The sequence below is a fragment of the Primulina eburnea genome, chromosome 7, assembly GCF_022965805.1.
Source record: "Primulina eburnea isolate SZY01 chromosome 7, ASM2296580v1, whole genome shotgun sequence".
Taxonomy (NCBI): Eukaryota; Viridiplantae; Streptophyta; class Magnoliopsida; order Lamiales; family Gesneriaceae; genus Primulina; species Primulina eburnea.
Genome location: NC_133107.1, coordinates 3,841,287 through 3,856,062, shown reverse-complemented (window position 1 = coordinate 3,856,062; position 14,776 = coordinate 3,841,287). Strand labels below are relative to the sequence as shown.

The 14,776-nt window shown below is 33.1% G+C and overlaps 2 protein-coding genes across 2 annotated transcripts; both read right to left on the bottom strand.

Annotated features, from left to right (window-relative positions):
- Nucleotides 1-2,216: 2,216 nt before the first annotated feature.
- LOC140836010 (GDSL esterase/lipase At1g29670-like) lies at nucleotides 2,217-4,195 on the bottom strand. Its single transcript, XM_073201422.1, has 5 exons — nucleotides 3,933-4,195; nucleotides 3,621-3,745; nucleotides 3,096-3,341; nucleotides 2,621-2,867; nucleotides 2,217-2,474 (listed from the first exon to the last, which is right to left on the bottom strand). Exons 1-5 carry the CDS (start codon nucleotides 3,946-3,948, stop codon nucleotides 2,248-2,250), a joined length of 861 nt encoding a protein of 286 aa, XP_073057523.1. The 5' UTR covers nucleotides 3,949-4,195; the 3' UTR covers nucleotides 2,217-2,247.
- Nucleotides 4,196-7,937: 3,742 nt separating this feature from the next.
- Nucleotides 7,938-10,524, bottom strand: LOC140836735 (eukaryotic translation initiation factor 4E-2-like). Its single transcript, XM_073202476.1, has 5 exons — nucleotides 10,186-10,524; nucleotides 9,041-9,206; nucleotides 8,812-8,937; nucleotides 8,298-8,363; nucleotides 7,938-8,194 (listed from the first exon to the last, which is right to left on the bottom strand). The coding sequence occupies exons 1-5, from the start codon at nucleotides 10,467-10,469 to the stop codon at nucleotides 8,144-8,146; spliced, it is 693 nt and encodes a 230-aa protein (XP_073058577.1). The 5' UTR covers nucleotides 10,470-10,524; the 3' UTR covers nucleotides 7,938-8,143.
- Nucleotides 10,525-14,776: the final 4,252 nt, after the last annotated feature.

Sequence of the window (14,776 nt, the reverse complement as noted above, 5' to 3'; positions counted from 1 at the left end):
AGAAGCAATTACCTGTAAGGAAGTTTTGTGGGACAGATCTCCTCACAGGACTCATACCATGAAAATATATTTTTTTTATGTTCAAATAATAATTTGAACATATACAAAAATATATGTTGGAGATGAAATTTAAATGAATACAAGCTCAACCCATAAAAATTGAAACAGACGATTTTAGCCCATTTGTTGATAACCGACCCATGACCAAGGAATTTGAACAAATACAAGGAGGGGAGAGAGAAATGTCCTTTATTTTACTCAAATTTCATCAAGATGTACGCTTTAATTTCATGTTTTCTTGTACAATAGCTTGTTCTATTAGTTTTTCTAAGTTTTAGCGATCCTTAAACTTTGTTTTGCTCACATTTTCAGTTTGTAAATATGTTTATTATAGTTCGAAATAGAATAATCAAGTTTCATGTCGTTTCCTTTGCTTAAATATTTTCATTTCATTAGCTGTTGGAATCTGGGGCGGTTGGAACCAACAACCAAGCCAGGATTCACATAGTTTAGAGAGAAGTCGGATTTTTTCTCCTTTTCAATAGGTGCCGTTTCGGCATTGTCAGCTTTAATGTAGAAAGGAATGATACTGGAGCTCCACATGTTGGAGGATTACAGGTCAAGGCAATAGGATGATGAAGAAAATGTTGAAGGATGAGTCTAGAACGTGATAAATCAGTTAGATGAAATAATTAAAGAGTAGTTTGAGGAGATGGGAAAAATGATGGTCATGACCGTGAAAGAATTTCTGAACGAGAATTTGGAAGTAAATAAGCAGGTTGTAGAACAAGGGCAGTCTATTTAAAGTTTTCAAGCAGACAAAACTTGCTGCTTGGTCATTCCATCTCCTTCCCAGCCCAATGTGGAAAAGGAGGATGCTCTACCAAGGACTCAAACTCACGTAGGCTGTAAATAGAACCACCACGTTGCTCAGGTTTGTGATCAAGTGTTATTACTCTATACATGATGAGACAACTATTTGTGGGGTTTTGGGAACGAGTGTTGGTAAAACGCATGGAGCAATCTCGGTGTGTCGAAGTTATATTTTTGTTCAACAGTTCTTCTTAGGGATATTACATATGTGCTAAAGATCTCTTCCATGTTGAATGCCAGCCATACAAGATCGGCCAAGTCAATTGTAACAGTTTAAAATAAGAATAATTATCTGATATGGATAATGATTATGAGAGTTCATTTGGCAATAATTTCATGTTTTAGATTGTGTTTTTGGTTATTAGAAATTGTGATACAATTTTTTTTTTCTTAATGCATAAAATATTTCGAAAATGACAGGAAATCTATGACCATTACTAGTTTCTATCCTTGTCTCTTCGGGAAGTTTTTTGCTTGTAGTAGCTAGTAGGTGGATTGTTATATAGTACAAAGATTGATTTTGTCTCATATTTCGTGAAATTCGATGAATATCTCTAACATTATGATCATGTGTAATGTAAATATGTTTTCGATCCCCCAATATGTGTCGTTTCCTCCCAGCGCATGTCAAAGAATATTTGTATGGTATCCTCCATACGTTATTTTGTTATTTGTGACTTGGTATCCAGGTTCTTTGTTTTATTAACGCTACCTAAAAATGTAGAAAAAGTAAAATCTGGTATTGTAACACAGTAACCAACTCATAAACTCATAGCAATGACATGGCAAAAACAAAACTTGTGTGTTGAACTTGGCTCGACACTCGACTTGATCTTTTCTAATCTGTCATGTTCTACTTCCACAGTCAACGGTTGGATTCGTGATTCTGTATTGAAAAACAGTGTTTGATTTCGAATTGCACAAATTGGATTTAGTGGGAGGTTAGGATTGCCTTTGTGCATGCAACTTGATGCTAAAATCTATGTGCAAGATGCAGTGTAGTATGCAAGAAACAAAAGGATCCCCATCTGCATGTGACCAAGTCGCTCCATGCATGTCACAGACATTTATCATCTTTGTTCAGTCTCTAATGCATAATCAAATTATCACAGAAATTATCCGATTCAAATAATAATGTTGCATATTTCGTCCAATGTGGATAGTTGTTTTGTTATTTTGTAATCAATGTTTTTATTGTGAATTAACTTTTAGGATAAATAGATATCGTTGAAAAAGAAATACAAAGTGAAAGAAAACGTTCACGAGATGAATATGAAAAGAATGACAAAGAGACGGAATAATTATGCTATTGTTAAATCTCCTTGATGGAAATTAAAGGATTGCATCATCTTATTCAAATGAGTAAATCAAGTGTTACTTCAGAGCGAGTTGTTGCAGATCCATTGGATAGGTATCAAGTGGCGATGATGCATTGTACATTCTCTTAGCCGTGACCATGTTCAAAATCTCCGTAGGATGATAATTATCCCAGAAGGAAAATTTTGTTCTGTCAGGACAGGGAGTCGAATCACGATAACATAGGCCGGTTGTACTCTTTGAAACACAACATGCAATATTAACAACTTTAAAACCTGAAAGAGCTGTAAGTGAAACTCATCATGTCAGAAATGTACAGAAATTTTATACTCCATTTTTTATGTAAAACTATTTACCTTGAAACAACTGTACGTGCTTAATTTCTAACTAATTAAAAATAAATGCAGCATTGTTAATTTTATCAACATACCGAATTTTATAATCTCTGTATATGAAATGGCTGTATAGTCTATGAAGATAAACTGTGCGTCTGGCATATTGGTGTTGAGCTGGTCAACGAGAGACAGCAGTCTTGTATTGAATAGCTGTGTATCTTTGTTGATCCATTCCACACATGGTTTTCCGTCCGTCTGATATTTGTGTAATATTTGAGGAATGCAGCCTAGTGGGGCGGTTCCGAAAACAGCTATTTTCCGTGCTCCATAGCTGTACAATATCTGGATCCAAGAAAATATTTGTATGTACATGATGTGTCCGACGACACGTCAAATAGTACTAATTTGTACTACTTGTGGAAATTTGTGGGAGTGTTTTGTAAAATATATAATCATTGTAGGGTTATAAATCCAATGTGATTTATGTTGATATTTAAGAAGAAGTGTGAATTTGCAGGAGAAATAAGCAGTGTAAATATTCTCACTACATCATGAACCTGTACCAATTACCTTAAGTTGTTTGGAGTATGCTTGAACCAAAACTTCTGCATACTGATCTATGGTATATAATTTTGTAGCTGGGCTAAGTATCGGCTCTAAGAAGTAGTTGAGGAAATCGTTGTTGCCGATGTTACTTATGTATATGCACTTATTTAGAAGCTCTTTCGACTTATGTGCATTCCCAAGTATACGCTCGACTTGTGAGACTGTGTACGCGTGATGCTCAATCTGCGTCTTCAAGTTGTATCGCTGACCCTGCAAGAAATTAATTATATGGACAAAGTAAATTTTTAAAAAATGTGGTGCTCCAATTAATTAAGTAATCGCTCATGTAATTAATCAATGTTAAGTTGGATCATGGATGCATATTGATCATTGAATTTGAAATGGAATTTAAGCAGAATCATCTAGCCAAATTAAGTACTCAAAATATCCATGTTTTACTGCATGGTATATCTTTGGAATTTCCTGGCCGACAATTAATGCGCGCATGCAACTATTGTGTACATTGTTTTTGGGTTATCTTTTAGTTACCAAGAAATAGTTGGTGTAGTCCAGGATCCCTCCTCCTCCCGACGCATAATTTACACCAGTGAGATAGTCTGCCTCTGTCGCATTTGCAAAAGGTGGCACAGATTCTTCAAAATCTAAGTATTCAGCTGCATTAATATTAACCAAGAATTGGACGTCGGCCGATTTGATCCAGACATATACAATATTTTGATATAAACAACAAGCTGGTTTAAATAACTAATATTTACACTACAAGAAAACGCGACCGCGGTTTGTAATGAAACTCAGGCATATGCGAATCAATTCGAAAACCAAAAGGCGACAATTATTTACCAATAAAATCCGGCATATTTCGTCCATTACAGAATCTACCGGTTGGGCCCTCCGGATAATCAATGCCATAAGGAAGATAATCCACCTTCGCTAGTGTGACTAGGTTATTGTTGTTGCCATTATCAAACAGCGAGTCTCCAAAGAAAAACAAGCAAGGAACTTGAGGATTTCCCCTCGATTAGGAACAATGACTTGATAAAAAATATAAACAATAAAAACATTGTGAGACTCCAATTTTTTCTAACACCAGCTGAAGTCATTTGAAGCATGCATGGATAACTCGAAAGCAACGGATTCTATATATAGTGAAGAACACTTGTAGATCTCCTTAGAGCAGGAAGCATGCTAGAGAAAGAGAGCCTATTGTTCGTATGTTAATAAATATAAAGTCTTGGAGAAGTTAGTTAAGTTAAGCTAGAGAAAGGGATAGCTACCAAATAAAAGAATTGGAAATTTGTAATCTTCATGTTCTTCTATGTTTGTTTGCGATTTTGGTACTCTATATTGTCAAATTTCAGTTTTAGTCTGCTATATTTTTTATGAAACAATTTTAATCATTTTTCCGGACGTGACGCTAATGTGACACATATACGACATTGATATGTTGTTGACGTGTATAGTAAGTAACACATCAAGACCAAAATTGTCAAATAATTTTTTTAAAGCATTTGCAAACACGACTTTATTACGACCATGCCAAGGATTCCAGCTGCTCTTGATGCATAATTTACGCCTTTGGGGAAAAAAATGACCCCCTTTACGACGGCGGAATGATGTCGTCTATGTAAAAGAGTGGACACCAGCTGAGTAAATAATTCCGGCACACCAATGAAGTTAAATGGACCCAGAATATCGATTCAACCTAGTACAATGAATGAATGAAGAAAGATTAGGCCACGTTGAATTTAATTGCCTGGTCTTGATAAATTTATTAGTAGTTCAATACAATTATTTAATTGAGAACATTACAATTTTAATTCTGTAATTTGTCCATTTTCTATTTTTAGTCCTAATTTGTTTTTTAAGTTCTGTTTTAGACAAGTAACTTGGTCTTTATTTTCATTTTTAAGAATTTTTTCAAGTATTAAAAAAAAGAAAATAAAAGATTTTGCTTTGTTAATCCTCCAATCCAAGCAAGGCAGTGGAAGGGCCATTCTTTTAATTTTTTTTTGTTTGTTTTTTGGTTTCAGAAGAAATTGGCATAAGGTGCTTTTTTATAATAAAAAAAGGAAAACAACTTTTTTATTTGCTAACTTGTCTTATTTTCGATTTTGATACATTAAGTTTTCAAAGTTGGTTTTGAATCTTTTGATACACTAAATTTTTTACTTTGAAATCATATTTCGTCGAAGTGTTGACATAATACCGAAAAATTCTAAAATGAAACCGAGAAATACTGACATGGTGTTGGGTTGAGAAACACTAGCAAACTTGATTTTGATGAAAACAAAACTTGTTATTGTATTTTTAATATATTTATTCAAGTGTGTAGTTGCTAGCTCGAGTTACGTTGAAAGCTGGAACTCGAATTTAGCCAAACTAAAAATTTGGCGAGTTTTACTTTTTTGATGATATCTCACAGCTCGATAATGTAAATGACAAACCGTCAAAAACACTGAACAGAAAACTCAATTTAAGACATTTTATTACATTTCATTTGGGCTAAATCGAATGTTATCTAGAAAAATTTAGGATTACAAGACCAAACTGATTGCAAGAAAACAATTTTCGTAAACAAAACAAATTGTCTTCAAGGACTCACGCAAGGGCACTTCAAAAAAACTTTAATATATATTCCTTCCAATATTCCACGCACGTGCTACCCGATGCATCTAATTTTCAAAAAAACTTGTACAACTTTAGCACCTGGACGTGGGTTTAATTCACGAGTCGTAGTCGCAACCAAGATAGAGGTCATGCTTGAGCCATTACACACACTAACGAGTAACGAGTGCAGCACCTGCACCTGCACTCACTCACGGAAAGCCCGAGCCCGAGCCTCTTCACCTCACATACAGCCCCTTCGCATCCCAACCCTCACACTCGGGCAGCACCAGTGCCCTTGCACACAACGAGTGCTAGATAATTTATTGTTCTACAATTATTATTTTGTAATTTCACATTTAATGTTTGGTAATAGGAAACATTAACTTCAATAGAGTTTTTTAAAAGTTTAAAATTTTGACAAAAAGAGTAAAATGACAAATAGGAGTTTTTAAAATAGTTTATGGTTTTTCCAAAACTACAAATTTCTCCCCTTTTCCCCGTGAATCAGGAGTTAATGTCCCACCTTTCCATTTCTTCTACCCTCTCTTGAATGCTACAAGCAATTACCTTTATTGAGAATCACATGTATTTATGTTTGTCTGTTGTCTGTTGTCTGCTCTGTAAAAATCAGGTTCCTAATGGGGCAGGAGCAGTTCTTGGGGGCTATACAGCTAGTGTTATACTTCTATATTACAGCAGAAGTTCAGTGGAAGCGTCTAGAAGGCCTTTGCTCGAAAATCATGATGCCGTGTAAAAGCTTTAAGATTGTACTTTGATTGATGATTTGAAGTTACAGAGTTCAATCTACAGTAACAAATTTTGATCGGTTGATTTCAATTCATGTATGAACAAATAAATTTCAAATTGTTGAATTTTAAGAATGAAAACTTTCTCGGCGAAGAAGAATTTAACGAGTGAAGTAGAATTTAGAAAGATCTGAGTGTTTTCAATAGTGATAATGTTATTTGTAGCTGAGCAGCATCTCATGCTGATTTCCAACGCCGACTCGGACGAGATTCATGAGATGTGTAGTTTTGCATTGATGACGACAAGGTCCTAGTTCAGATGCACATAATGCTTTCTATTTCAAAAGAATTTAGCATATTATTGGTGGCACTCAATGCATCAACATCAGAATTTTTCTTTTTCTTTTTTTTTTTACCTCTGGCTCTCATCTAAGGCAAGTCAAACTTTCTGACGCCTGCTGAGTGTATCAAGGATAAGCCACCCATATCAAGGAACGTATCGATTGGAAAAAGGGGGCAATATGGATCAAGGTATCAAAATGCATTGCGCGAGACAGTTGATGTACGGGATGTTTTTGGACGCAAAACCTGAAACCGTAAGCGGTGTCATATGGATTTTGTCGTCAATCATGCATGTGATATCCCATGTTCTTCCACAACTAGCCAAGCTTCTCTTATTTGTTTTGGCGGACACATCGTGCATGCGCACACACATTGATTTGTAGTAACGTTAACACTGCCAAGTGATGAGCTTCGAAACTCGGTGCGCCTTACAGATTGACTCTGCAAAGATCACGGAGAATGTGTTCCTCACCAGGAAAATGGTAGTGGAAGAGTGGGGTACCGCCCCCTCCCTTTTAAAGTAGTTTTTTTTTATTGAATTTGTGTATTCTTCCTTAAAAAAAAGGAAAAAAGGAAAAAAGGAATTCGCCACCTCTTGTATTAAAAATGTTCAAATTTTAGTTTCGCACACCCTTTCCTTACACCTCTGGCTCCGCCTTGGTGTGGCAGACCAATTATTACGCGATTTGGCCTTCTCCAGGATCTAAATACATTGCCTTTTAGGCGTAGAAATTATATATGAAGCAACTCACAATCAATCAACTGTTACACCTGCAACCAAATTTTCACGTGGTAGCAGAAATGGAGTTGCAGCATTGCAACTGCTTCTGCTCAAGCAGCTTCAATTGGTAAGTTCCAATCTCATTCACACTGTTTCATTTGCTCCAGCAATTTAGGCTATCAGACTAATGTTTCATCTTAAGATATTTGAGATATAGCTTCCCATATATCATCAAGAACTGATCTTCACGGCAGTTTTTAAACTTGTAAGAGTTCAAAACTTTTCCACACTCCACCCCTCAAGTTTCTCAAAATTATGTGAGCAGGTACTTTGATGTTTAGTTTGACTTAAAACTACAGATTGTTGGGGCATTTGTGACTTCTCATGAACACTTTTTGTTTGACATGATACAATGCTTGAGAAAGAAGGGAAGCTAAGACTTATTCAATAAGAACATCCTCTTAGGTCAACAAATAAGCAATAATACCAAATCCTTACGCAAAATATTATCTATTCAAAGACAAAATATTATCTATTTAAAGACAGAAGGGACAAAAGGTCTGACCCTGGTCACGTTAAGCGCTAAATCTAACCAACCTTTTTCATCTTCTTGATGCTTGTACGGCAGGTAACAGCTACACAGTATAACGATTCTTGGCAGCTCGGTCAAGCCTCTTTGCCTCCTCCTGCATTGAAAAAACTAGTTGCTTATCGATCCAGAGGAAAACATAATAAGATAAAAAAAAATTACCGAACAAGTCCTGGCCTATGAAAGTTAGGAAAACTTACATGGAATATGAAACCGATTGAATCGTTATAATCCAGAAACTCCTTCCATTGTTTTCCTATGCTCAGCTGGAAAATTTCAGAAACACGCAGTGGATTACAGCGTACAAGAAATGCATAGACAATGAAAATTATAATGTTCCACCTATATCCATCACACTAAAGTATGGAAAAACATGCAGAGAGAGATCTATTTCGTTTCAGCTTTCAAGTTTCTGTATATACTTTGTAACTCAAAATCTGGCAGCTTTATACATTCTAACAAGGATTTCATTTGTAGCCCCCAAATACTAATATCACGAGGAATCATATGGAAGTTAATGATCATAAAGAGTCAAAGATTCAACAAAATGCCTTACTCACTAGGAAGATCGCATTTTTGAAAATTTAGAATATTACAGTCAAATACTTTTTATGTGGCTTCTGTGCGATGGTTCCACTAAATTAGTTTAGGAACAAGAAAGGCGATAATATCTCGGATAAGATATAATGGAAAACTCCATATGCTCGAACAAACCTGAGCAGCTTCATTTGCAGCATTCTTTGTCCACACAGAAATTTTCTCCTGCCTAATTCGAACATTGACAACTGCTCCACATATCTCATCTCCATAATCAAATTGCTCACCAATCATTGCTAGCAACTAGACAGACATATTCAAAACAATTTGAAAAAAGAGAGAAAACAAAATATTGCATATGAGTTAAAGAAACAAATACCATAAATCAAAAGAGACTAGAACTTACTGTATAGAGCCAAGGCGTGTCAGATTTACTCCTGGAAAAGTTCGCAGTCCACTTTCCCCCGTTGGCACAAACTGGATCCTCCCATTTTGGCTCAATTTTATTTTTGAAACAATAAAAGTCCGCTCCAACCACCAACTTACTAGGATGATGTATATTGTTGTAAACGCTGCAAGCCAAACAAAGTAAATTAATGCCGTATACACGTGACAGAACATGCAATGAAAACAGAAGTTCGACAACTTGGAATTCAAAATCCGCATCAGTCTTTGGTAAGAAAGCCACAACTCATTAGCATAAAATTAGAGAAGAAATAAAATAAATAAAACTTTGCCACAGCAGAAGCATAGAAAACAATACCATTTTTCTGGCAATTAAATAGAAACAACAGTCAGTGCCGTATTAAAAATAAATAAATAAAAAAAGAACGCAGACACAGAGGCGATGCCACAGCAAAGCTAGTCACTGCAGCAGTTCCCAATTTTTGTAGCAAAACTGACCCTAAAACTCCAGGAAATAGAGTACAGATGTCCCCTTAACGATCCCTACAACCCAAAGGGAGAAAACTCATAAGGACACACACACAGAGGTACCGTTTCCAGAAGATTTAGTATCTGAGCGTTAAAATCCAAGATGGCTACATCCCAAGCTATGGGGCAGGAAACTCATTTTCCCACACATCTTCTTTACAAGTTATAGGGTTCACTATCAACCATGGGTAACACTTAATAGCTATTCTCTTCATGTGCATATGAATCAGGAATTACAAAATTAGATTTTTGATGCGTCACAGCGTCAGTTGATGAATTCGAAAACAAACTACAGCATCTTTTACACCCTAAATTTGTTTCTTTTATTTTTGGTGCATGGTAAAGAGAGATCCATTTTTCCTTTCACACCCAATAGAGCTTAAAAATAAATCCATAGATACCCACAGAGACACAATAAGCTTCGCATCTTCTGAATCCTAACTCACTTGATATGCCTCGTAGACAATTAGGTAAATTCGAAGGTCAAAGTACACAAATCTAATAAACATATAAACGCACAAAAGAAAACAGCCACAAATACAAATCAAAAGTAAATCAACGAATAGCTGAAAAACAAGGTACTGTTTCAATACAATTAGATCCAAAAAAAGAAAGTACCTCCAGAAGTCTTCAACAGTGGAGAAGGTGTAAATGGGTCGCATCGAGCTTCCCCAAGCAGCCTGTTTCTGCTTAGCAGAAGGGTTATCGTACCAAAAGGTCCATGCGTGTTCTAATGGATGCATCGGAGGCGGCGGCGCCATGGCCTTCAAGGCCTCCGCGTCGTCCGAATTTCCGGCAACGATTTCCCCTTCTTCAGCCTCATATTCCTCCCCTCCTACGTTGTTTGTTGATGAATTCTCTGGTTCCTCCTTGGTGACCATTTTCTGTGTTTCCTGTACCATTTTTTTTCCAATTTCTTTTTTGCCCTCTTGTGTTTTGTCACGCTGAGAGGCACTACGGTATTTGTTTGATTTGGTTTGGTGAAAGTACGATTTTAACCCGGCCCTTTCTATTTCTCACTATGATGGATATTTCGTAAATTAACGACTTGGTAACAAAGACAATCTTGAAGCAAGAATTTGCAATTGTCAAAAAATGATTTTTACAAAAAAAATTCATTAACTATGTGAGATATATCTCACTTACGTAAAAAATATTATTTTTTATTTCTTCTCTCGATCTTCACTTGTCCTTTCCGTTAAATTTGTGTATTCTATCTTGGATGTCGCCAGTCAGCCGCTCACGCTCCTAGCATTCACGTCCTCCAGCCAGAACCAAATGTATGCCCGAAAGCACAACAAGAAGAGCAATGAGGACCCCGAACTAGGAATAGTTGATGTTTGATGAAATCGACATGTTCTCTCCTATCCTCCTCGAATGAAGAGCTAATATAGTGTTTTTGAATAAAGAATTTTCTTCAGTATTTAGCCAACCGGAGAAACGATCATCCAAGAGGATAAAAGCTAGAATTTTGTAAGATTTGAAAACCATTTCAAATTATCAATACATATATGATGTCTCACACATGTCTGCCAATGTTCCACGTGGATACAGTATGAGTAATAATATATCAATCTTTCACAAAACAATCCATATCTCCATCACATGAAATTAAGCTGCTGACCATACTTTAAAAAGAAAAACGTCTAGGTGTCTAGGTGTTACGCCGTAAGTAATTGTTCACTTATCGTTTTTTAAAACACTCTTATTACCTCATTTTCTCCCAAATTTGAACAAGGTCACCTTTTCTAAGTCTGTTGTACATATTCCTAACACAAATTCTATTTACAACAATCTTACATTATTGAAAATCGAAATCGATGGCCTCATTGAAACATCCCTATTTTGGAGTAGTGAAATAGATTGTTCTAATATAGAAAATGAAACTTTTTGTGCCAACATCCTTATTTTGGAGTAGAAACTTAAAACATTTTTTGAAGGAAAAAGACATGAATATCACGTTAAAGAAAAACCACAACCTCATTGTGATATAATAATAATAATAATAATAATAATAATAATAATAAAATTGAAACTGGTTATTCCATTGGATTGTAGTTGTATGGTTTTGCAATCCTTTTATTTATCTTAAAAATTTTCGAGATATATTTGGTTGGGTGGATTAAACAAAGTTAGATAAATAATCAAACATTTATCTAATGTTTGGTTAAAATTTTAAGATACTTTAATAATCACTTTGACCCGGTTTAAGACCCAAATTTATGAATAATCATTTGATTATTAATCTAATAAAACATGTGAGATAGACTTATCAACACTCATCAAATTACATTTTTATCATCTTATTTCTTATTCCATGTCAACACTCACAATTTTATACCATGTCAAATATTATTTTGTCGTTTATTGAAAAGACACAATCTACAAATATATTTCTAATAAATATAACAATAAAATTAATATTCAAAATATTATTACTATTTTAATTATTAATTAAATGTATATTTACAAATATATTTTTAATAAATATATTTAAATTAATTTTAATAAATATAAATTCTAATTATAAATATTTAATTATCTATCAAATTATTTTAAGAATATTTATAATTATTTTAAAAAAATAATAATATTATAATTATTATTAAACTTTATTTAACAATAACATTATTGTTATTTTAATTATTAAAATAAATATATATTTACAAATTTATTTTTAATAAATATATTTAAATTTATTTTAATAAATGTAAATTATAATTATAAATATTTAATTATTTATCTAATTATTTTAAAAATATATGTTTAATTAGCACTTGGGGGAATTTTAGTCATTACAATAAAATTTACAAAATTAATCCATCATTTTAAAATTATACCAAACACCATGTTATTTATCTCATCATGCTATTAATCCATATCTTTCATTTTTTAATCACTTTAATTACTAATCATTTACTTATCAATCACACAAACCAAACTGAGCATTGTTAGACTGTCCTACGAGTCAATTTTGTGATACGGATCTCTAGTCCTATCTGATTCATAAAAAATATTACTTTTTATGCTAAAAGTATTCTTTTCACTTGAATTATGAATCGGGTTAACTCGTCTCACAGAAAAAGATATGTGAGGTCGTATATCAAAAGTCTTATTTATTTATTAGTATTAAATATGTGATTTCATATTTGGGCACTTCGAATTCCATCTGGAACCGGAATAATTTTTAAAAGACCATATCATTGAGCTATATATATCATATACTAGCTAGTGATAAACTTGCGATTTAGCACTAGGGTTTCGTTGATATGAATTGGGACTTTGACTAGTTCTTAGAAATTTGACATTTTCCAAAGTTTTTTTAAAACAACTTTTTCCAAACTTCTGACTTTGATTTTTTTTTTTGTTAAATCGGACTTTATTTTTTAGAAATGTTGACTCTTCAAACTTGAAGATGGACCGTTTCAAATTAAATGTTTATTTTCCACAATTATGAATATTTAAATAGATTTTTACCTTATTTTCAAAAAAAAAATTATTATTATTTGATTTTATTATTTTTATAAAATATTTGTTTCTTGACTAATTATAGAACATTATCATTTTATCCATTATTTTCTTAAGTTTTTATTGTATTATTAGGCATGATATCAATATGAAACTGGAAAAATAACCTCCTCTTTGCTTTGGCATATCGATTACGGCCGGGTCAACATGGAACCACACCTTGCTGAGTTGCTAGCAATCTGTGAAGCGGTCGTACGATTCTCATTGGGTCGTTGAATTACATGCGAAAGCTACGGCAAATGCATTTTATAATACTGTTCTTCCAATGCCCCGATTAACTCGACGGGATTAAATCTTTTTGCTATATTTTATATTTCAAAACATGCTATATTTTGCTCAACTAATTTTGTTTACACAAATTATTAAATTTTATGTGTATTAGAACAAAATACAATTAATTATTGATATAATATTTGATTTATCTATTTTTAAATTAAAAAAATAATCAATATATTGTTTTAATCATTTATCGTACTTGAAATATCGATTTCTTTTTTATAAATATATGAATCAAATGTTTAATCAATGATTAATTGTATTTTATTCATTCATAATATTTAGCACATTTAATTTTTAATAATTTGTGCAAACGAGTATTGTTTGAGCAAAAGATAGTACGATTTGAAGTACCACGTATATCAGATGGTTTTGTACCATTGCAGACAGCTGTGTTGTGTACAAGTTAATGCATGTAAGGACCCGGGTATCACGGGTTTTGCCCGACTAATCTGGTAGTACCAAGATGTACCAAGTTGATCCATATAGTGCCTTACAATTTGGAATTTAAAATTATGATTATACTTTAATTATATAACTTTATGGATAAAAGTTTTTTTAATTTTTTTTTCTTTCTAAAATAGCGTTTTTTTTTCTCTCAATATTTTCATCCTATCTTGATCATATTTTTCAATCAAATCAAAACTTTATCTATATTTTAGATGACTATATTATTTTTAATAAAAAATATCAAAAAGTCATTAAATTTGAAAATAAAAATTATTATGTTTAGATAATTATTGAATTGTATAAATATTCAACAATAGGTTTCTTGTTAGATGGTCTCACGAATCTTTATATGTGAGATAGGTCAACCTACCGATATTCACAATAAAAAATAATACTCTTAGAATTAAAAATAATATTTTTTCATGGATGACCTAAATAAGATATCTGTCTCAAAAAATACGACTCGTGAGACCGTCTCACACAAGTTTTTGTCTATATTCAAAAGAGGAGGTATTAAATAACAGACGTGTAGTTAATTTAACGACAAGATTGAACGTATGAATTTAGTAAAACCATTCACTTTTAATTCCAAATTGCAAATAAAGTCAGCCACCACCGCGGATTAAATAATATCTTAATCCAATTTTTCTCAAACATAATTTCCGTGAGTTTATCGTAATCGTATAATAATAATATAAACCTAACTAACGGGCCCTACGTTTAGAGGAAGCTTCGTCTTTATCATAGGAATTACGTTGTCTGAATGATAATCTTAATATGTAGTCTGAATGATAATCTTAATATATATATATATATATATATATGTATATATATATGTGTATACGTTATTATATTATTTGATTTGATATAATTAAAATATAGAAATAAATATTACAAACATTTTTTTACATTTAATCTCAAACTGAATTCGCTTAAACTCGTAAACTATACATAC

What these genes read in the sequence shown, in the direction of transcription:
- LOC140836735 (XM_073202476.1), bottom strand. Translation starts at nt 10,469, where the DNA reads ATGGTACAGGAAACACAGAAAATGGTCACCAAGGAGGAACCAGAGAAT. An exon ending in ACACGCCTTGGCTCTATACA is followed by an intron (nt 8,938 to 9,040) that starts GTAAGTTCTAGT and finishes ATGTCTGTCTAG; the next exon opens with TTGCTAGCAATGATTGGTGA. An exon ending in CAATCGGTTTCATATTCCAT is followed by an intron (nt 8,195 to 8,297) that starts GTAAGTTTTCCT and finishes TTTTCAATGCAG; the next exon opens with GAGGAGGCAAAGAGGCTTGA.
- LOC140836010 (XM_073201422.1), bottom strand. An exon ending in CATACTCCAAACAACTTAAG is followed by an intron (nt 2,868 to 3,095) that starts GTAATTGGTACA and finishes TCTTGGATCCAG; the next exon opens with ATATTGTACAGCTATGGAGC. An exon ending in TACAGAGATTATAAAATTCG is followed by an intron (nt 2,475 to 2,620) that starts GTATGTTGATAA and finishes TTTCACTTACAG; the next exon opens with CTCTTTCAGGTTTTAAAGTT.